Genomic DNA, 22,172 nt, shown 5'->3' with positions numbered 1-22,172 from the left:
GGTTACCAATTTCCCTTGCATAAATGTGATTACAGTTTTATTTTTGAGAATCCATTTGTAAGTAAAAGCTCAGACAAACACCAGGCCCTAGTTGTTCAAAACCTCATATTAAGTATTTTCACTGAATGAGCTCATTCAATAAATAAAATGGGAACCCATGGGATGGCAATCCAGCAAATAAAAAAATTGCAGAAAGTACAGACTTTGTGATGTATATTGCTGCATGTTTATAGCTATCCAGACAGTTGCCACGTTGAAATTGAAAGAACTGCATCTTTATATTTTTGTCTTACTGATGGTGAGGCAACATGGTGGAAAATGTTGAAAAGTTGAAGTCTAAAAATTACTCGGTAATCTCTGATTATTACAAGAAACAAATTCAAGACCAATATGAATAATGAATAAAGGCTGATAGTTTCGAAAGAAACTGTTTGGGGCTGCGTCGGTGGGGGTAACGAAATAATTTGGATATATCAACAAAGTTGAAATGGTAAATTGGCCACCGTAGTGATTACAAAAGCTTACGTTTCGAGTGTTAGCCCTTCGTCGGAGCGAATATAAATAATCTTGGGTGATGAAGAGCTTGCTTTCTCACAGGAAAGCACAGGATGATTTTTGCATAGGGTGTAGTTTCATCAGCACATTTGGCAATGCAGTTCACTGCTCCTGATCTGAAATGATGACTGGATCTGAGTTCACAGATGACAGATGACTTCTCATTAGTGTATGGTAAAACACTAGCTAGCATTGAAGGAGTGCTCTGATTGGCTACTCCTATGCTATTTGCCTCCTCACAACTAGCCCATCAATTGCACATGAAAATATTGTAATATTGAATAAAAATCATCTTTTTGTGCTATATCATCTCTGTGTTTTAGTACCAAAACAACTGTTCACATCCACTTCAGTGATTAGTCATTAAATAGTTGATGCAACTGCATGTTTTCTTCATGTTTTCTTCATGTTGCTGTTGTTTGTTTGTCTGTATGTGTGTCTGTTCTTCTCTTATGAAGCTTTTCCTGTATAGATTCTTGCCTGGTTCAATATATCACTAACATACCTTAAATTTACACCAATAATTCTTTCTTGCACATTAATCCCAGCTCAGTACTATTTCTTTATTTATCTAAAAGTAGGTGGTGGCCAACTAGAGAGCCTTTGCTACTTTGGCCACCACACACATTTTTATAATCTGTACTTTATTTATTTTATTCTGTAATCATTTGTTGCAACTTTACTTTTCTATGTATGTTAATTTTATGTAAATAGTGTGAAATAAATGAACCATAAACCATCATGTCAGGCTGCTGATTCTTTGACAAGTGTCTCTGAGGTAATCCACAATCAACTGTACTTTAAACAGTTACACAGTAGTTAAAAAGTTACAATTTCTAACCCAACATGGATAAATTATTTCCCTACTAGATAACCTTAGCCATCCTTCAACACCCAGGAAGCAAAATTGTCGCGTTCCCGATGCCGCAGACACGTGGTGTTGTGCACCGGAGTTCGCCAGTATAACCACAGTGTTGAACTTTAGACAAGTAGCAGCATCAAACTCTTTATTCACTTAAGCTGGCAGTCTTTGTACAGCACAGGCGGTAAAAACTATAGAACGGATACATGAAGGTTCGAGATAAGGAAAACCGAAAGACTTCGAAACTAGAAATGATAAAAATGAGGAATATTACAAGCGTAACTTACATCGGATCTTGACTCCGGGGTAGAGAACTCCTAAACTTCGTTCGGCTCCGAAATGCTTTCGCTACAGTGACTCCTCGCAACTGAGCTACTTGCTTATAGAAGGCGAATTTAGTTCTTACACTTTGACGTACGGGAAATAGAAATGAACAGAGCTTTATGTAGCTAGCTTTGAGCGGATATTCACTAGTCACGGAACAGAAATCAAACAAAGCGCGCTAACAAATTAAATAGAAAGTCATTGAAAGTTTCTTAGTGTCTTTGTGCTAAAAACGGAATAGTTACATAAGTAAAAAAGATTAGAGTTCATATCCGTAAACGTGACACTCCTCGCCCAAGGATTGTCTATGATCCTTGCTCTACTAATTGTTTGTCCTTTAATTCTCTGCTGTGGTCGAAGGGTCTGTCACTGGGCCTCTACTGGAACCAGCAGGATGAGCTCTTTGATGGGGCGTAGGAACACTTTTCCTCTACCCTCTCTCACAATCCTAAGTGACACTTTTCTTACTTTGCCATCTGCGCTCCTGATGGCCTCCGTAACTCGACCCATAGGCCAGTCACTGCGATTCTGGCTGTCTTCCTTCATAAGGACGACGTCACCTGGGGCCAGGTCTCTGCAGTCGTCGTACCACTTTCTTCTTGGCTGGAGGTTCTGGAGGTACCGTATTTCTTCACCTATAAGCCGAGCGATTTTTTCAGTTTTCGACCCAAAATTTTGGGAGATTTTTCACGGAGAACGGGGTTCGGCTTATAGCCGAGGGTTTTACATTTTAAAAATATACAGTTGCTGAATAACTTTACCCCCCCGGCTTGTAGTCAAGTTAGCAATGAAGCAGAAGTAATAAAACACAACAAAAATAACTTCTGAATATTGGTTATTCACTTTTATGAAATTGGTGGCTCCTAAAGGAGCCGTTTGACGGATACGTGCAAGGGCTTTCAACCCAATGGTTTACTCGCCATCCGTTTCGTTTTCGCTGTCTGTGTCGAACTCGTTCTCTTCTATGTATTCATCATCTACTTCTGGGGTTTCCTCAGAGTAGACCACGTCGTCCTCTGTTCCGTCCAAGGCATTGGAAATACCGCAGGTCTTGAAGGATTTGACAACCATCTCTTCGGGTATCTCTGCCCATGCTTCCTTGATCCACCTGAGGACAAGATTTCTGCTTGGCGCCTTCTTCTTCCCAGCTGGGGTAAACTCAAATGGCCCAGATGTCATCCACGCCAAGTACTTTCGGCGCACATTATCTTTAAATGGCTTGTTTAGGCACTTATCCAAGGGCTGTACAACCGGGGTTAGGCCACCAGGGATAACTGCGACGTCAATGTTTCGCTGCTTCAGGTCATCTTTCACGGAATCGGTCAAGTGAGCTCGGAATGAGTCCCACACCAAAAGGGAACGCTCGGCACGGGGCAAACTCTGTCGAATCCATTCTCGGATGCCCTGTTCATCCATCCACCCTTTCTTATGGAAGGAAACACGAAGAGGATGCGGCACAACCAGATCTCTCGGTGTACGGACGCCTTTGAAGATGACTTTCGGTGGCACCTTTGCTCCATCGGCAGCAACAGCAAGAACGACGGTGAAGCTCCGCTTTTCCGCTCCGCAAGATTTTACTGGCACTGTTCGGCTTCCACTGAATTCCAGTGTTCGGTTCGATGGCAGCTCAAAACGCATGGGTGTCTCATCCATGTTGTAGATGCGGGATAAAGGGTAGTCGGCGCGTCTTCTTGCTGCAATGACGAAGCGATGAAAGCACACAATGTTCTCTTCGAGATCGGCGGGCAATCGCTGGGCCAGAGTTGTTTTGGTTCGCATGCTGACCGAGTGGCGTCGTTTCCATTTCTCGTACCATCCACGGGAAGCTTTGAAAGCAGGATCATCGGAGAGCTCTTTAGCTTTAAGGCGAAGGATCAATCCACTCACCGCAATACCTACGAAAAATAAAATAACAATCTTATTTTGCTGCGAGATAACCGTAGATTCGTGACTGCAGCACTCTTTTCGTGACATGTTATGAAATTGTCATGACAACAACATATTTCTGACCAATCAAAGTCTCTGTTTCCCACGCACTGAAAGACGATATCATTCAACTCTTCAAAAACTCTTAAAATTTTAGACAGAAAAGTAAATACCAACCTTGTTCTCTTTGCTGTGAAAACCACTCCATCACTTGCTGGTCTAGTTCGGGATATTTCGGAGTGAAACGGCCCATCGTCGCACGTTTTGCAGACATCTTCAGCTCTCCGGAAAGAATAGTCGCCTGGTCTCTTCTCCAGCGTCGTACCATGGACTCGCTTAGTCCATATTCTCGAGCGATTTCCGAGTTGTTTTCTACCGCTTCAGCTTCCGCGATAACTTTTATCTTGAAAGCCATACTATACGAGGAACGGCGTGCTTTAGGCATGATGATAAAAAGTGACAGCGACGAAAGGTATACTCGATAGATTGATACTTTGAAACGTTTAACTGAGATTATTATTGTTGTTGTGGTTAATCTGTTGTCGCGTGGTAGTATTTATACAGTTCGTTGGATCAATTGATATTCATATCTCTTGATTGGTTCGCTTTTTTTCTTTTGTGTTTATTGTAATTCATTAGGTTTTGTGTTTAGTGAGTCAATTTCTTATGTTTTCCGTGAGGTTCGCTTGCTCAAATGGCCAGTTACAATCAATAATTTCGCTCTCGGCTTATAGCCGATGGTTTTACCTTTTTTTTTGGGCAGCTTGAGTGTAGCGTAAAGACCCTGAAAGTCAGGGTCTCGGCTTATAGCCGAGATCGGCTTATAGGTGAAGAAATACGGTACTCTCGGCGCCACCGTAACCAGAACTGATCTGCTAGGTACTGGACCCTCCTCCAACGCCGGTTCGCGTACAGGTCCGGGGGCAGGAAGTTGCCCGGTGGTGGTCCTGGTGGTCGCGTTTTCATTGTAAGCAGCATGGCTGGTGACAGGGGCTGCGGGTCGTTGATGTCTGAAGGCAAAGCTGCAATGGGTCGTGCATTTACGATAGCGGTGACTTCCGCCATGAAAGTGCTCAAGATTTCGTGCGTCAGCTGTCTTGGTCCGAGGTCGGCTAGCATGGCATCCAGAACACGGCGGATGGTCCCGATCTGTCTTTCCCATACGCCTCCAAAGTGGGATGCGTGTGGTGGGTTAAACTTCCACTCACAACCGTGTTGTGTCACGAATCTCTCGATCTTTGTTTCGTCCATTTCTTTAAGGGCTTCGGCTAACTCGGTGTGTCCCCCAACGAAGTTTGTCCCTCTGTCGCACCTCAATACGGCTGTTGGGCCGCGTATGGCGAAGAAGCGCCTCAGTGCACAAATGAACGAACTGGCGTCCATTGACTCTAGTACTTCTATATGAATGGCTCTGCTATTCAAGCACGTGAAGACAAGACCCCAACGCTTTGAGTGTGCAGCGCCACCTCTCGTCTTCCTTGTGGATATGGTCCAGGGACCAAAGACGTCGAAGCCGACGTTTGTGAATGGTGGGCCTACCTTGGTTCTATCTTGGGGCAGGTCAGCCATTTTCTGGATTACGTGGGGGCCTCTCAGCTTCTTGCAGGGCACACAAGAAGCTAACTCCTTCGCTACCATGCGATGACCTCCAATCAGCCAATAGCCGGCTTGGCGAATTTTGCCACTCGTAATCTGTCGACCCTGGTGATGGACCTCTTTATGGTAATGTCGAATTACCAGGACGGACACGTGGTGGTCTTTTGGTAAGATTGCAGGGTGCTTCTCTCCATACTCCATTTCTGCTCTCCTAAGTCGTCCTCCCACCCGAACAATTCCATTGGCGTCGATAAACGGGTCAAGCACGTAAAACTGGGAGCCCTTCAGGGCTCTCTTCCTTACCGTGTTTTGATATCTTTCCCCTTCTTTCTGTTCCGTGAGATCTCTGTTCGTTAACTCTGCGCCAAAGGCTTCCTTCTGTGCTGCCCGGATTATCGCGTCCATTGCCTGATTTAGCTCGTTTGCTGTAGGACTCCTGAAGGTTTGTCTGGCTTTCGGTGGCCTTTGTTCATTCTTTTGACGCCTGAACTCTTTAACTTTGACAATGAGGCGTGCAATCGCGCGTTTTAGGGAGTGGAGGTTGGAGAAACGTGAAAATCTCTCCGCTCCGAGGCCTCTGCATTGATATATGCATGATGCGTAGGCTATCACTTCTATTTGAACTTCGGGATCGTCTTCGGCTAGTTGAATATTCTCTCGTTGAGGCTGTACCGCGTCTGGGTTTCTGAGAAATCTCGGTCCCTTCAGCCAGGCTGAGTCGGCCAGGCTACTCGCATTGAGGCAACGCGTGGCTAGGTCCGCGGGATTGTCACTTGTCTCAATGTACCTCCACTGATCGGGTGAGGAGACCCTACGGATAATTTCTACTCGGTTGGCAACGTAGACATAGAACCTTCGACTCTCGTTTTGGATGTAGCCAAGAGTTGCCTTCGAGTCGGTGTAGAACTTAATGTCATCTATTTGGATGTCTATTTCTTTCAATATTCTAGCGACGGCTTGTGTGGCTAGCACGGCTCCGCAGAGCTCCAGACGTGGGATGCTTGTAGTCTGTAGGGGGGCGACCTTTGATTGGCCAAACACAAGGGACGTGGCTACCTCTCCGCCAACGTTGACTAAGCGTAAGTACACGCAGGCTCCTTTGGCATCTTTACTAGCGTCGGAGAATGCGTGTAGTTCTGCCTGGGCGACTCTACCAAAATCTGCTGGGTGGTAACATCGGGGCACTGTGACCCTTTCTAATTCGGCGAGGGAGTCTCGCCATCGCTGCCACTTTTGTAGGAGACTGTCTGGGAGTGGGTCATCCCATCCTAGGGTTGCATTGTTATTCTTCCCCCTCCCCATGCTGACTAGTTGTTGGAGTAGGAGTTTACCTTCCAGGAGTACCGGGACGGCCAAGCCAAGTGGATCGTATACCGCATTCACGACTGAGAGGACCCCTCTGTGGGTGAAGGGCTTTCTGGGTAAGCATACTTTGAAGGTGAAGGCATCTTTTGTCAGGTCCCAGTATACTCCGAGCGAACGCTGCGTGGGGAGACAATCTTGACGCAAATCAAGGTCGCGGATGTCTTTTCCCCTATCTTCTAGTGGGAAGGCTTCCATGACCTCTACGGAATTAGAGACGACCTTGTGAAGTTGTAGGTTAGACTTCGCTAGCATGGCCTGTGTATTGGTCACTAGGATAATGGCTTGTTGTGCTGTTGGTGTCGAAGCTAAGCCATCGTCTACATAGAAATTTCTGCACACAAACTTCTTTGCTTCCTCTCCAAATTCCTCCTCGCCATCAGCCGCGGTTTTTCTGAGGCCGAAGGTCGCTACTGCAGGACTTGGGCCGTTACCGAAGAGATGGACGTTCATACGGTACTCCATAACTCGTTTGGAGATATCGTTGTCTTCGAACCAGAGGAAGCGTAGGAAATCTCTATGTTTTGGGGTGACATGGAAGGAGTGAAACATTTGCTCGATATCACACATAATGGCTGTATTCTCTTTCCTGAAGCGCATTAAGACGCCGACAAGACTATTCATTAGGTTGGGGCCGGGTAGTAGGGTCTTGTTCAGCGAAATTCCTTTATACTCCGCAGACGAGTCGAACACAACTCTGATCTGTGTTGGCTTTTTGGGATGGTAGACGCCAAAGTGGGGTAGGTACCAAACTTTACCGGGCGTAGGTTCAGATTTCAACTCTTCTTCTGGTATCACTGACGCATGGCCTTTCTCGATAACTTTCTCCAGGAAGTTGAAGTAGTCGGACTGCATCTGCAGTTTTCTTTTAAGGGTGCGCAATAGGCCGTTTAAACGATTGACTGCTTGAATTCGATTGTTCGGCATTTGTACTTCCTCTTGACGAAAGGGGAGTGGCATCTCCAAATTTCCCTTGCTATTTTTGCAGACTTCTCTTTCCATGATTTCTAGGAACTTTTGGTCTTCCCGAGACAGGGCGACTTGATTGTCGTACCTAGTGGCAGTAAAGACGTTGTCTTCTACACTCATCTGTGTTAGGCTCCCTTTCACTGAAAACCTGTTAGGGCAGGGTACCAGCTCGTAACCACCTATCTTTGTTAACTCTACTTCATCTGCGTTGGTTATGTGGAGACTGGTGCGATTTACGAGCACGTGGGCCGGGCCGTCTATGAAGTTGAAGCACATCTGGCCTGTTATCGTCCAGCCAAGAGTAAGTCGTTGAGCCCAGGGAGCACCTTTGGGTCCATTTCTAAACTCTCTGACCTTGAGAAGCTCGGGCGAGTCTCTTCCAATAAGGAGATGAATGCCGGCTGTACTATCAAATGGTGGAATCTCGTCAACGATTTCTTGTAGGTGGGGAAATCTCCTCGCCATCTCTCGTGTAGGGATTTCGCGCTTGTCTTGTGGGATGCTGTCACACTCGATTAACGTTGGTAGCATCGACTCGACTCCGTTCATTGATCGCGCTGCCACCCCAGTTATCCGACGGCCATATTTCTGTTCTCTTTCTGTACTGCAAGTGGACAGATAGTATTTCTCCGGAGGTCCGACCGCTCCCAGCTCGTCTGCAGGTTCGCAGCTAATGAGAGAACTGTTGCTTTGCTCATCAACGATAGCGTACACGCGCCGAGTGCGTTCCGGCTGTTCTCTGTCGTAGACATCGACCAATAGGATTTTGCTGCAGGATCGGCCTCCACTCGAGTCGCAAATCGCTGTACATCTATTGTTCACGTTCGCCTCGTTAGTGTCCTCTCTTTCTTTATCACTACGGGTCCTCGCCTGAGTCTCTTGTACTCTGTGGAACAGAGCGATGTGCCTTTCGTCTCCACATACGTCGCAGCTAACGTTTGCCTTGCACCTGCTGGCCTGGTGACCCTCAGATAGGCAGCGAAAGCATAGCTTAGCTCCCTTTATCCACTCTACCTTTTCATCTAAGGTTTTCTCAGCAAAGGCCTTGCATTCGGTTAAGTCGTGGCCCTCGCGTTCGTGGAATGGGCACCGCTTTCTCCTCGTGCTCTCTCTCGATCATGTTTCTGGTTTCTTTAGTGCCGGGTGTGCGTTCGTCTTAAGCGCTTTCCGGCTCGCTCCACGTGCATTGGGCGCAGGGCGACTGGGAGGGAGGTTGGTAGGCTTGTTTCCTGCCAAAATGTTGGGGTTGTTCTTCAATCTGGCTTGCATTTGGACGACCTTTGCGAATCTCTTAAAGCTGGGGTAGGCGCCTGCATTATTGTCCGCGTGCTTCGCAATCTCCTTTTCCCACTTTCCGCAGAGCGAGGGCGGGAGTTTCTCTGCTATCGGTTGTATCGCGTTTGGGTAGTTGAGGCACGTGAGGCCAGGAAGACACAACATTTGACTTTCCACGTCAGTGCAAAGGTCCGCGAAATGCTGCAATCTTGCGTTGTCATTTTCGTTAAACATAGCCCCCTTTTGCATGCGCTCCAGTAAGGCGTTAGTGATTATAGCTGCGCTACCGAAGCGAATTTCTAACTCCTTCCACAAACTCTGGAGTAGCGTGACTGGATCGGTTTGTCGTCTTCTAAAATTATCGACCAACCGCTGCGGTTCCCCGCTAGTGAAGCTTCGCAAATAATTTATTTCCTGCACGGGAGAAACGTCGGCGTCTTTGATCATGGTTTTAAATGCGGCCTTCCATGGATGGAAAAGCGTGGCATCTCCGTTGAAAATGTCTGGTTGACATTTGGGAAAGTTTTGTCTAGCTAAACCGGCGACTATTTGTTGATTTACTGACGTTAGAGTCTCAATTAATTGACTTCCGGTAACGTCTCTTATCGGAGTCGAGGCGATGACGGGTACATGCTGTGAACTGTCATCGATCTGCGGCTGGGGTAAGTTTGGCACTGACGTGCCAGGAAACTGTGGGGAGGCAGCGTTTTGAATTGGCTCGCTTTGTGATGGAACAAGTGGCCCTTTTTGGGCGAGTAAGGTTTCTGGGCTGGGAATCGTGTGGACCCAATCAAGAATGCGCTCTTCGAAGTTCACCCTTGGCACACCGGGCAATTCACGGTTTTCTCCTATTTGGACATCTGTCATCGCCTGTTCGATAGCTTTGACCTTCGCGTCTGCCATTGCGACCCTTTTGTTCGCTGCGAGAACAGCTAAATCCTTTTCGTGCTGTGCCCTTTCCTGTTCGCGAGTGCGTTCTAAGTCTGCCTCACGCTTTCGGCGTTGAAGTTCCTTTTCTGCGATCTTTCGTTCGAATTCTGCGCTTTCGCGTGCCGCGGCGGCTTCTGCGATCGCTTTGATTCTCGCGGTACTTGCTGAAGATGCGGAGGACAGGGACTTGGCGGATTTGGTTTTGCGTGACGAACAATGACTTACGCCAGAACCGATCTCTAGCACTTTGTCGGATTTTCTATTGTTTAATCGTTCCATTAAGGCGTAAGCGCGTTGAAGCGTTAGGGTTTCATTAGTGAGGAGGACGTCATCTCCAAAGTCATGGTTTACGTCCTGCGCGTATAAACTAAGCAGCTCCTGTACTACTACGTTTAATCCTTCTGATGTCGTGGCGAGATCACGCAAAACACTTTCTACGTTGCGGCTGTCATCAAGGCCCTCAGCGGCCTGTATTTTGTTAAGGAGCTTTTTCTGTAAAGTCTTAACCTCATAACGCTTTGTCTCTACTGCGTTTTGTAAAGCCTTTCGTGACGGCTTTCGTGACCTCCTTTCTGGTTCGTGTTCTCCATGCGCTCCTTCGCTGACTAATCCTTCTCCGTTTCTATTCATGATTTATAGGCTCCTTCCTTAAAATCTACAAGGTACGGCTTACCTCAATCTTCTCTGTAATTCAAGATCCGATTTTTTACTGTCGCGTTCCCGATGCCGCAGACACGTGGTGTTGTGCACCGGAGTTCGCCAGTATAACCACAGTGTTGAACTTTAGACAAGTAGCAGCATCAAACTCTTTATTCACTTAAGCTGGCAGTCTTTGTACAGCACAGGCGGTAAAAACTATAGAACGGATACATGAAGGTTCGAGATAAGGAAAACCGAAAGACTTCGAAACTAGAAATGATAAAAATGAGGAATATTACAAGCGTAACTTACATCGGATCTTGACTCCAGGGTAGAGAACTCCTAAACTTCATTTGGCTCCGAAATGCTTTCGCTACAGTGACTCCTCGCAACTGAGCTACTTGCTTATAGAAGGCGAATTTAATTCTTACACTTTGACGTACGGGAAATAGAAATGAACAGAGCTTTATGTAGCTAGCTTTGAGCGGATATTCACTAGTCACCGAACAGAAATCAAACAAAGCGCGCTAACAAATTAAATAGAAAGTCATTGAAAGTTTCTTAGTGTCTTTGTGCTAAAAACGGAATAGTTACATAAGTAAAAAAGATTAGAGTTCGTATCCGTAAACGTGACAAAAATGGATAAAATTTATCCCCTGGATAGAAACTTAACCAGCAGATAAGAAGTAATATTATTCTTTTGATAAACTACTGAGCCAGATGAAGGACAAATCTATGTACAACATTGGATTGAACAGTTTCAAACTTACCCACTGTACATCTTGATTAAATTTTAGCTAGTGCATCCAATTTATGGTAAAAAAAGGCTGATAGTTTAGAAACTGTTTGGGGCTGTGTCAGTGGGGGTAACGAAATTTTCTGCCTTTAAAAGCACACACAACCCACAATTCCCCTATTAACTCCGACAAAGGGCTAACGCTTGAAATGTCAGCTTTTATAATCGTAACGGTGGCCAATTTACCATTTCAACTTTGTACATATATTCAAATTATTATGGTAAAAAAGCCAGATGAAGGACATACAGTATCTATGTACAATATTGGAAAGATTCAAACTCACCCATTATACATCTTGAATAAATTTTAGCCAGAGCATCCAGTTTATTGTGAAAAATGACTTTGTCTTTCACTGCCTGTACAGGTTGAATCTTTTCTATAGAACTTTGTTTCTCAGACTGTTGACAACTTCCACGGTCTGTAGTCAGGATATCAGAAGCTTCATTTGTATTAGGGCACTTATAAGGAGAAGGTGTTGAAATCAAACTGTCATCTGGTTTTGAATTATTCTTTTGCCAGGGATCAGGCATTGCGGTTGCATGTTTTGGTGGAGTTACAATGAAATCTCCCAAGACATGATGTGGTGGGGATCTGATCCCAGTTTGGGGACTGGGACTAGTTCTAGTTCCCCAAGGGGAATCCCCTTTATTTCTCCTTTTGGATTTCATAAGTTTCAACAAATCCCTTTCTTCTTGTAAAGAAGCTGGACTTCCATGGCTGTCCAGCATAGAATGCGAGTTGGAAAATGATGATGATGAGAATGATGGTGAAGATTTTCCCTTTTTACCATCACCTTTGACTTGTGTTGGTGTGATTCTCCGTGAAGGTGTTACTTTTTTGCTGTTGACAAGAAAACAATGTTCAAGATTACAACAAGTAATACATCCGTGAAAACATATAATCAAATCATAGTTTAACACTTTGACCCCAAAGTCAAGTAGTATCCAATTTCTCTTTACAATATCACTCCTAAATCAAACATTAAGGTCAGGAAAATAAAGTAAATGATCACCAACTAAAGAAGCTCTTGATTGTAACAAATAATCCACATGAGAACCTTAGGAAATGTGATTAAGTACAGTATGGAGAACAAACTGATATTGGTGCGTAGAGGTTTAATAATAACTACACACTCTCACCTAGTCAATCCTATAGCAGGGAAATCATTTGGATCATCAATATTTAACTTTGGTCGTGTAACCAGTGGTGAAATCTTCTCATTTGCCTTCTCTTTAGAGGATTTTCGCTTGAAATTTGGTGATGAAGAGGGTGAAGAATATTGCTCATGTAGTTTATCTCTTCGACTTTGTGACAAAGGAGCACCAGGGGATGGAGAAGGGGTCTTCTGTGGAGGGAACAAATTCCCCCTAGAGGACCCCTTTCCTACACTGACAGCTTTTTCTGGTGCACCTTTGCCATGGGACACTGATGTCTTCTTGGGTGTTGGTGCAGCACTTTGTCGTGGAGTCAAGTGGTGCAAGGTTTTTTCTCTGAGGTAGTTGAGAAGAAAGGGGACCAGCTCTCCAATATTGTGCTGTTTTAACTTCTCTTTTTCACTCTTGGTATTTGTATCAAACAGAACATGAAAAAGGCATGAATGCAGCTGTAAGGAATTCTCAGAACATTTTGTATCATGTCTTGGACAAATCTCACACCCTAAAGTGTGACTATCCTTGTGTCCATTCGCTAAAGCAGCTGATAGCATTGAAACACACTGAATGAGATCAATACCAGTTCAACAAGGACAACCACACCACCCCCCTCTCCAGTAGTAACTATAAAGCTTTTGTAGGCCTCCATTTCAATAATGCCCCTCTCTTCAATAAGCCCTCCATCTTGAACTTTGGTAGTTACTAAAAGTTGGAATCACCTGAAACCACTTGAAACCACCTGAAACCATCTGAAACCACCAATGAAACCACCTGAAACCATCTGAAATTACCTGAAAATTACATGAAAGCACGCAGACATGAACGCAGACCGCAGACCGCAAACCACACACCGCAAACCGCACACCTCGAATAGCCACGCCTCGAAAAAGGTCTACACAGTGTGTAATTACCAGATTTATCTCTCTTCCCTTTGTTATCAAACGAGATCACGGAATGCGTAAGCGAAACTGCTATGTAAACATTGGAGTTGAATTCTTATTGAACATATCGCAGTTACGACCCTCCACTGTCGAGCCATACCAGTCTTGCATAGGTTATGTGTGTGCCTTTTGAGTCAGTCGACGTGTGCGCAATCAGTTTTCCTTTGTGTATACAGTGTGTAATTACCAGATTTATCTATCTCTCTTTTGTCATTGATGTTATCAGACGAGATCTCAGAATATCTGTTTTAACGTTAAAGTACTTCTACTATATGAAATCATTTTTGGTACAATCGTACAAAGCAACTCAGGTGTCTCGTTAACACAGACCTCAAAAACGCAGAACGCAGACCGCAGACCGCAGACCGCAGACCGCGCAGCTCGAAAAACGTGTACACAGTGTGTAATTACAAGATTTATCTCTCTTCCCTTTGTTATCAAACGAGATCTTGGAATGCGTTGCAAAACTGAAACTAATTTCATTGTCAGTGACAGTGAGATAACAGATAAAAATAGACGTAAAGTAGAGTAAATTAGCAATACAGAAGCTTTGCGTCATGCTGAAAATTAAGATACCGATTTGCGATAATGTTTAATTCACGTGGGTTTAGATGGCTTCTTGGGTGGTTTTAGGTAATTTCAGATGGTTTCCATGGGGGTTTCAGATGGTTTCAGGTGGTTTCAGGTGGTTTCAGGTGATTCCAACTTTTAGTAACTACGCTTGAACTTTAGGTTTCTACTGCACCTCCCCCACCTTAGTTCAGCCCTCACCCCTCCACCTCTCTAAAATTAAAAACAGTTGTTGTTAATTGTCGAGGGAGTTGGCATTGCACTTAAAAATGTACTTTCATCGGAAAGCCAGCATAAGTTTTTGTTTCAAGTATTGTAGGTTTTCAACAGTTGTATGCTGACTGTATACAGCCATCATCAAGTCCAGGTGAGAATCAAGGAAAACATAATGGCTCATAGTTTGTTCCTCAGTAAGTTGTAATCAACGTCCCCACCCCTCCCCCCCCCCCCCAACTTCTAGCCCCTTGTTTGTTTCCCGGTGGGCCTATCAAATCAGAGTTTACGATGTAGTCCTGTCTTAAAGCTGGCGAAATGTAAACGAATTCAAATTACTTCAGTTCTAGTAATTTCCTTTTTTATTCGATTCCGAAATGAGTGTCAATCGACCTTGATCGGTATAAATATTTAGTTATACATGGTGGCCTCAGTAAGCTCTGGTAAGGTGAGCTCTCTGGGCACTGGCTGATGAAAACATTGTTGCCTCTCCAGCGTACCTACATATTGGCCGAACTGTTCATTTAATACAGCTTACCTCATCAGTAACAATCTGACAGAGATCGGTTAAGTCATCCGACGTTATTTGCCCGTCTAAAATCTTCTCAAAAGTGGAGGCCATGTTAGCAACTCCATTTCAAATGAACCGCGCTTAGTTGTCGTGCGCAAGATCCGGGAAATGAGGAGCGTAAGATTTTGCGCGAAAATCTAACCAATAAGCAGACTCATGATTTGTTCCATTACAAATAACGATACCGTTGACCTATTATTTGGAATACTTTGCTTCACCGAGGCAAGGGTGACTGTTTGAAAACGCAAGTTAAAATGTCTAAAAGGGAATTTCCTTTCGATGAATCCTGTCCAATGCAGCTCAAGACTCATGTGAACACTACTGAATTCGAGAAGTCGAACAATATGGAGAACATCTACAGTAGGTTTCAAGGAGAATTAGAATTGTGCAAACTGCTGCGGGAAGGTTTTTCAAGATCGGTTTCGATCAAAAATAATTTCTACTTTTGAAATCTTTTCAGCGAAAACACTTGAAGCGTTACGAGACGGAATGGAGAGATACGAGAACGGTGAAATTAAGGAAGAAATAGCGAACGAAAGCATTAACTGTGATCGTTGTCGTCAAACAAAAACTGGCCGCGGTGTAAAGTGTGCGTTCTGTGAACGGAACGCGTGTGGCGACTGCAGACGACAGTGTGCACACTGCGACAAAATGTTTTGTCTTTTGTGTTTGGTGGCCAAGTAAGTTGTCGCTATTTTGGGTCGATGTTCTTACTGGTAGTACGTTATTAATTTTTTTTTTTTTTGGGGGGGGGGGGGGGGATAATTACATTAAAAATACATATTGTTTGACTGTTTGATTCAAATTTCAAATATCTGGGCCAAATAATGGCAAACAGTAAACAATGGTTTAAACTTTATATATAAAACCCCTTCAAAAACGTTTTACTTGTATAGATTTGTTGATTTTGCATTTAAGGTTAGCCTATGGCTATGAAAGTTTTCGTTTTCTATCACCTAGCTAGCTGGCCCATTTCTGGAAAAGTTAAAACAGAAAATGGAAAGAGTACCATATAACCCCATACATTAATTATCCATTCCACTTCTTTGTGTTTCACGACAAAACTTTAACAAAAACAAAGTCTACTAATCTGAATGCATAATTAATGTATGGGGTTAAATGGTACTCTTTCCCTTCGGAAAGAGTACCATATAACCCCATACATTAACTTCAACACCACCCACCTCTCCTTTCTCTGGGCATATGATGAACTTTTGATAATTGATTTTTTCCTATTACCACTCCCCTGGAATACAAATTTTGTTCAAATGGCCTATCCAAGCATAATTTGTTTTTGAACAATTCTTTGTGTGATCAACGAGTATTCTAGAATTTCTCAAAAACATGTTTTAGTTTTTGGTATTACTGATTGGATTTTTAGATAGATAGATAGATAATGATCTTTAGACAGGGTGCGTTCTCACAGAAGTGGTTTTCAGAACGGCCCTGTATATCCCACCCATCCCACCCCAGGGGAGGACATCCATCACACAGTAATCTTGTGTGTGGGAAATTAACGTCTCCTACCCCAACCCTGCAGGAGACGGGACCTCCATTTATTCGTCCCTATCCGAGAAGACTAGAATATCTAACCATTTCTTGAGGTTATAGAAAGGCAGCAAATTCTTCTCAATTATTTTAAGACCCTGAGTGTTGGTCTGGCCGGGGCTCGAACCCTCGACCTCCCGCACAACAGTCCAGCGCTCTATCCATCGAGCTAACCGGGAGGCGGTTTTTGTAAGCATCACTTTGCAAACTTTGTCTTCAAGGGAATGTGCTTTCTTTATCTTTAAACTCATCCATTTTTGAAATTAAAGCACATGGATTTAACTAGTTCAAATTCCTACCCCCACGGCAGGGACAACAGTCAAATGCCTGTGTGTTGTCTGGGGTGGGACAGATTTCAAATTTTCTACCCTTAAATTATGTTGCAAAGGAAAAAAGTTAGAAAGCCTACTAACCCAGTCCTAGGATAGTACATGTACCCATTGCTTTAATTGCAATTTGAATTGGAGCTTGTCATGATAATCATGACGAGAAAATGTAATTTTGTGCAGAAAATTAGTTAATTAAAATTACATTTATTTATAATTATTATCTGTACTATTTGTACTTGTTTTCATTTTCATAAGTTTTTATTTTTTTTAGCTATGATGAGAGGTATGTACGATATTTCTGTCTCGGAAATTTCTCAGAATGAGATGCTGGATTACATCACAAAAGAACATTGGGGCTATTCATGTGAAACAAATAACTTGGAACTCTTACAGAGAACACTTTTCATTTGGACAATTATAAGCAGAAATCAGTAAAAAAAAATGCATATTTTACCCATTAAAATGGCCCCTACTGTTGTAGAGCACAAGATACTATGTCTGTTAAATTGTAATATCTAGTTAATGTTTTCACCTTTTGAAAAGAACCAAAAGCTTATCTTGTATACTGACTTACTACAGGTCAAAAACAATTGATCTGTGAAGTTGATAAAATGATAAACAACTTGTCATTTGTATTGCAATGCATTTGGTCTGATTTTGCATGAATTCGACAAACCAGTTGAATTAGTGTTTGAAAAAAATCACCTTCTATCAATCATGTTGTTCCACATTGTAATTAAGAAGGATTCTCTCTGACTTTTTGGCAAAATAGTCTTGTCTTTTTGTGTAACTTTCGTAAAGGGCTGTTAAGCTATATTGCAGTTTCATCTGTGAATTTTTCCAAGTAATGGGAATATTTATTTTCTTTGTTGAAGAGAAACACCTCAGTTTGAGGTAGTTTATGACAATGAACCTTTGTTATTGTGGCACAGTTTCCTCATGCCACTTATTTATACAGTCAAACTTAAATGAATTAACAGAACTAAACTTACTGCCAAGTACACTAAACCCTGAATGAATAAATCTTACTCTGCAGGCATGAGTACCTCACAAGAATTATTCCAAGTGACTCGGCATATTACACAACACCATTTCATTAACAGTAAATTATTTTATTTATCCGTGTTAATCTGTGCTGGTATTGTAGCATACACATAATAAATTTACCGAGCATGAAAAGATCTGTGTGGGTTTTACTTAAAACTCCAATCCTTCAAACCATTGCATCTCTTCCAAAAAAGGTATAGATTGTGAGCAGTTTTTCTTTACCACACCATCTTTAGACAAGTATATTTTTAGAAAATATTGTAAGCACTTTTCTATTTTCTAACAATTCAACTGTACCTTCTCCTCTAAAAGAGATATTTTTAAGTATAGAATGTGACCAGTTGCCTTCACTTTCAATCAAAGGCTTTCAGCAACACTTTGTCATGACTTCCTTTTCTGAAGACAATGACTCGGCCAGAATCCAAACTGACATTTTCCAGAATAAAACCACTAGCTTAAAACTTAACTGCCATGCAAATTTTCTTGGACTCAAGAAAAAGATTCTGTGGAATAAACAAAGGTAAGAGGTATTTGAATGAAGTGAAACGAATCTTTCCGTGGCTAAGTTTTCATACTGTAGCAAAATTTTTCCCACCAAGACTGAAACCTTCCATCCTTCCCATTTATCGGGTATCCGTGCTGATTCAACCTCAAGCACTATAAGTAAGAGACTAAATTTTCTATGAAGCAAAGAGAAGTGGAAATTTTCTCTAGTTGGCAAACGAGAGTGGCAGGAAATCGAGTCCTTCAAGACCTTTGTGCCTGACAGCGTTAGTCGCCGTTCAGAAATATGAGTAATTTGCCTCAGTGATATCGGTACACCGGAAGTTTGTAGCGATAAAGAGCGAGAGGACTGGAATATAATTCCAGAAATTTCTAGTATTATCGTGAAGTTACTAATTCGGTGATGGAGCGGATTTGGGAAACTGTCGAGAGCATCTAAATTAAGGGAATGAGGTAATATACAGTATAAATCGAAAGACAATAGCAATGATCAAGCAGTTTCATTCTACCAACTGTGAAATCAAGGAACCGTCCATCGGTAAAAGGGAGGAGATTTAATTGAACGCGTCGTCACAAACATGGACAACGAAGGAACGATTTGTGAAAATTGCAACAAACGAGTTCCCTCAGAAAATTACGAAATACACTTCGTACACTGCAAAAGAAACATCGTATCTTGTTCGCTGTGCGGAGAAGCGATACTGAGGGGCGAAGAGAAACAGCACTTCGAGGAGAATCATGCAGAAATAAACTGTGTTCAGTGCGGACAGAAAACAACGAGAAGTGAAGAAGGCAATCACTTGGCCAATGACTGTGGTAAGCGACCCATTCCTTGCCCATACTGTGAACTGAGGCTACCAAGAGAAAGAATGAGAGAGCACCAAGAATTCTGCGGATCTAGAACGGAATTCTGCCACGAGTGCAGTCGATATGTCTTGGTTAGGGACTTTGTGAATCATGAGAGTGCATGCGATGGAGGAAGTAACGATAGGCGACTTGATCTGCCCGTGTCCCTGCCTTGTGAATTCTGTGGATCGCTGATGCAGCTAGATGAACTTGATGCTCATCAACGTGATTGCCAGCGTCTGGAGGAAACAGAAGATTTACATATCCCTCTTGTTGTGGAAGATGTTGATGGTGTGTTTCGTGAAGTGGTACGAACGCCTGACCATTTCACAAGCTCGGACACGGACGACGATATCGAAACCGAAAGTGAAGACAACAGCATTGTTGCTCTACCTTGTGAAATTTGTGCCGAGCTATATCCATCTGATAGACTGATGGAACACCAGGAACAGTGTATCCAAGAGAGAGAAGGCGTTCAGGGTTCTCGTACAGCCTCCGAAAGCGAAGAACCATTGCACGGTAGCGATCTGCCTCACTTCCGGTTCTCGAGACTGCATCAAAATCTGTTTAACAACGGTGGAGAAGGTGACTCCTTCACTTTTACGAATTTTACAATGGAAGGAGCCCGTTATGATCTCCTGGCAAACGTTTTCCGCGACATGGAGGATCCAAGATGGCCATTTGAAATGATGAGAAATATTTGGTCGCGAACTTGAATGAGGAAACTGATTGTGCAAGAGCTGACATATGCAAATTTAACTCATGTTTGTGTGTAATAAGCTTGAGTAAGTGTATATGTATTTTCTTTTTCTTGAGTAAGTATATATATATTTTTTTTTTTTCTTACCGTGTTTTTGAATTGGTTAGCCAATATGCATCTCAAAAATTTTGAATACATATATCTTAGGGGCCGACCATTTAACTTTTGAGGGGGGGGTGGGTGATTTCTGGTCATCAAGAAATTTTTTTTCTAGCAATCTGCTGTGCAGGATACTTTTTTCCGATTTTTTGGTACATTTTTTCTATTACATTTGGGCTGCATGCAATTTTTTTTCTTCCAACAAGCGCTTGCTGGAAATTTTTTTCAAAATCACCCACCCCCCCAAAAGTTAAATGGTCGGCCCCTTATTAGACGTTTTGTTGAGTAGTATCGCCGAGTATTTTTAACGAGTTATGCCGTATTTTGACGACCCCGTTGGTCGAGTCAAAATATAAATAACGAGTAAAATATTCAGCCATATGACACACCAAAACGCTAAATAAGTTATTTATTATCGAACATGCCAAATTGTTATTTCAGTGCAGGCGAATTTCGCGGATATTTAATGACAGTGAGTGTGTGACAGAAGTATGCGAAGCGGAACGGAATTGGCGCGTTGTCGTGTTACTGTTTCTATTTTCTTCAAAAAATGATGAAATTTCACAGTCATCTAACTGCTTTTCGTCGTTCGATTTATCTAATAAATTTGGATCAATAATTGCCAGTAATTCCGACTCTTCGTCGTCAGAAAAATGATTTAAATTGTCCGCCATTTTTTTTGTAGCTTACAGGGTGCGAGAAAAACCTGTCTAACCGGTTCTCTTGAGTACAAATACCGCGAGACGTTTGTGCTAATCTTAGGTGTAATGCGTACTCTACGGAAATGTAGTTGGATAATAAAGCCATCTATTGTCTTTCTCGTTTTAAAACCGAAACTTCGTTAGAGGTAGGGCCCGGGGGTTATGAAATATAAAAGTACTATTGGTAAATTTTATTGAATGAAAGCGGTAAATGTCTAACTTTAATGAGTTCGCGGTTTCTGTGTGTGTAAGAGGCGTTAAATAGGTAAAGCCCAGCAGAAATAAAGGACATTTTGTGATTGATAAGTTTATTTTGACCTTTCACGGGCTCCATTAATACAATTTAAATTAACTGTTGAAAATACTTTTTCATTAAAACAACCACACGGCAACTTACGCAATACACCGGTCTATCTATCTATCAGATTATCGACGTAACAAACCACGCAGGTTGTCGATGTTGGGAGAAAACGAGAAAAGTTTATGAAGCTGGTAAACCGATAGCAAGTACGGTCTATTGCCTCTAAAAAATTAAACTTCAATTTTCAATGGGTTACTGGTGTGATAAATGGTTTGACGGTAGCTCAAGTATTTTATGAAATGTAGTATGCTAGAATGGATAATTTCGTACGAGCTACTTACTTTGCCGTTTTACGGCTAACGGTTAACTCCACTGAGACCCTCGATAACCTAAAGAAAAGTGGACACAGGTGCCCGCCTATTTCCTTAAACACGAAGGCGCGCTATAAAAAGAGCCTTAGGTCCCACTGGACCATTTGTCAATCAACCGTCGTGTGATATAGAACTCTTGGAGTCAAGTCAGCTTGAGCCGACAGCTACTCCAAAGCAGTGAACAGCGGGCGCATTCCTCAAAATTGTTTTATGTCTTCATCAAAATACAAGAATTTTTGAGATTTGTATTTCCTTTCTCCAATGAAACTGTCTTTATTTGTGGCAGTAAATTTGAGATCGAAGTAGGTGGTTCGCACGTTACCTCATGCCACCATGCTTGTGGAAGTAAACAATAGATATCTCATTAGCTCCTTTTGTTCGTCTACCAACATTTAAATTTGACCCGCACACGTCAACGGTGAGTGAGAAATGAGCCTAGGTCTTCCCAGGGAAAACTTCCTTCTATAGCGCGCCTTCGTGTTTAAAAGTTTATGATACAGTCAAAGCGACGAAAAAATTGCACATTCCGAAGGAACGTTTTCAGTTACAAGAGGACTTGCTTACTAAAAGTAAAACTATTGAAGACTTATTCCCAGGTAGCTTCTATTTTTCTATCAAATCAGTACATTTACTCCATTAAAAAAAAAACAACAAAGCTTGTTGTCGTCGCTCCACAGTAGTGTCGTTTTATACTTGGATAGTGACGTCACGCATAAAAGTATAGGAACTCAGTAACTACTAATGCTGTATAATTTAGTTATAGGGCCACATGTAATTATCTATATATTTATTTATTTATCAGTTTTTTGTAATGTCGTATAATCTAGCTAGAGGGCCACAGGTTTGTCAGCTATACAGCTGTTACGTGTCCCCCTCTATAAATAAAGTCCTTACTTACTTACTAAGAATTTCTTGGTGGGAGAAAAAGTGAAATTTTTCAAAATGTCACAACGCACTTTTCCAGTCTTTCATGTTGAAAGCTAAA

The 22,172-nt window shown here is 42.6% G+C and overlaps 4 protein-coding genes across 5 annotated transcripts in view; 2 read left to right on the top strand and 2 right to left on the bottom strand.

Annotated features, from left to right (window-relative positions):
- The window catches only part of LOC111336714 (codanin-1), a 44,563-nt gene extending 29,767 nt beyond the window's left edge, over positions 1-14,796 (bottom strand). For both annotated transcript variants that reach the window (XM_088726091.1, XM_088726092.1), the window contains exons 1-3: positions 14,649-14,796; positions 12,375-12,793; positions 11,519-12,075 (exon numbers count right to left, since the gene is read on the bottom strand). In XM_088726091.1, coding sequence (XP_088582217.1) covers positions 11,519-12,075; positions 12,375-12,793; positions 14,649-14,732 — 1,060 coding nt within the window. In that variant the 5' untranslated portion in view covers positions 14,733-14,796. The remainder of the gene's footprint in view (positions 1-11,518; positions 12,076-12,374; positions 12,794-14,648) is intronic.
- On the bottom strand, positions 601-10,429 carry LOC148728290 (uncharacterized). Its single transcript, XM_088762935.1, has 3 exons — positions 8,776-10,429; positions 4,415-8,616; positions 601-671 (listed from the first exon to the last, which is right to left on the bottom strand). The coding sequence occupies exons 1-2, from the start codon at positions 10,427-10,429 to the stop codon at positions 4,472-4,474; spliced, it is 5,799 nt and encodes a 1,932-aa protein (XP_088619061.1). The 3' UTR covers positions 601-671; positions 4,415-4,471.
- A 23-nt stretch (positions 14,797-14,819) lies between the features above and the next one.
- On the top strand, positions 14,820-17,048 carry LOC111336713 (uncharacterized). Its single transcript, XM_022942851.2, has 3 exons — positions 14,820-15,041; positions 15,142-15,361; positions 16,830-17,048. Exons 1-3 carry the CDS (start codon positions 14,936-14,938, stop codon positions 16,879-16,881), a joined length of 378 nt encoding a protein of 125 aa, XP_022798586.2. The 5' UTR covers positions 14,820-14,935; the 3' UTR covers positions 16,882-17,048.
- Positions 17,049-18,539: 1,491 nt separating this feature from the next.
- Positions 18,540-19,798, top strand: LOC148728289 (XIAP-associated factor 1-like). The gene has a single exon (XM_088726094.1). It carries the CDS (start codon positions 18,688-18,690, stop codon positions 19,669-19,671), a length of 984 nt encoding a protein of 327 aa, XP_088582220.1. The 5' UTR covers positions 18,540-18,687; the 3' UTR covers positions 19,672-19,798.
- Positions 19,799-22,172: the final 2,374 nt, after the last annotated feature.

Source organism: Stylophora pistillata, chromosome 6, assembly GCF_964205215.1.
Source record: "Stylophora pistillata chromosome 6, jaStyPist1.2, whole genome shotgun sequence".
NCBI lineage: Eukaryota > Metazoa > Cnidaria > Anthozoa > Scleractinia > Pocilloporidae > Stylophora > Stylophora pistillata.
The sequence above is the reverse complement of the archived record's forward strand: the minus strand, read 5'-3'. Positions and strand labels throughout refer to the sequence as shown.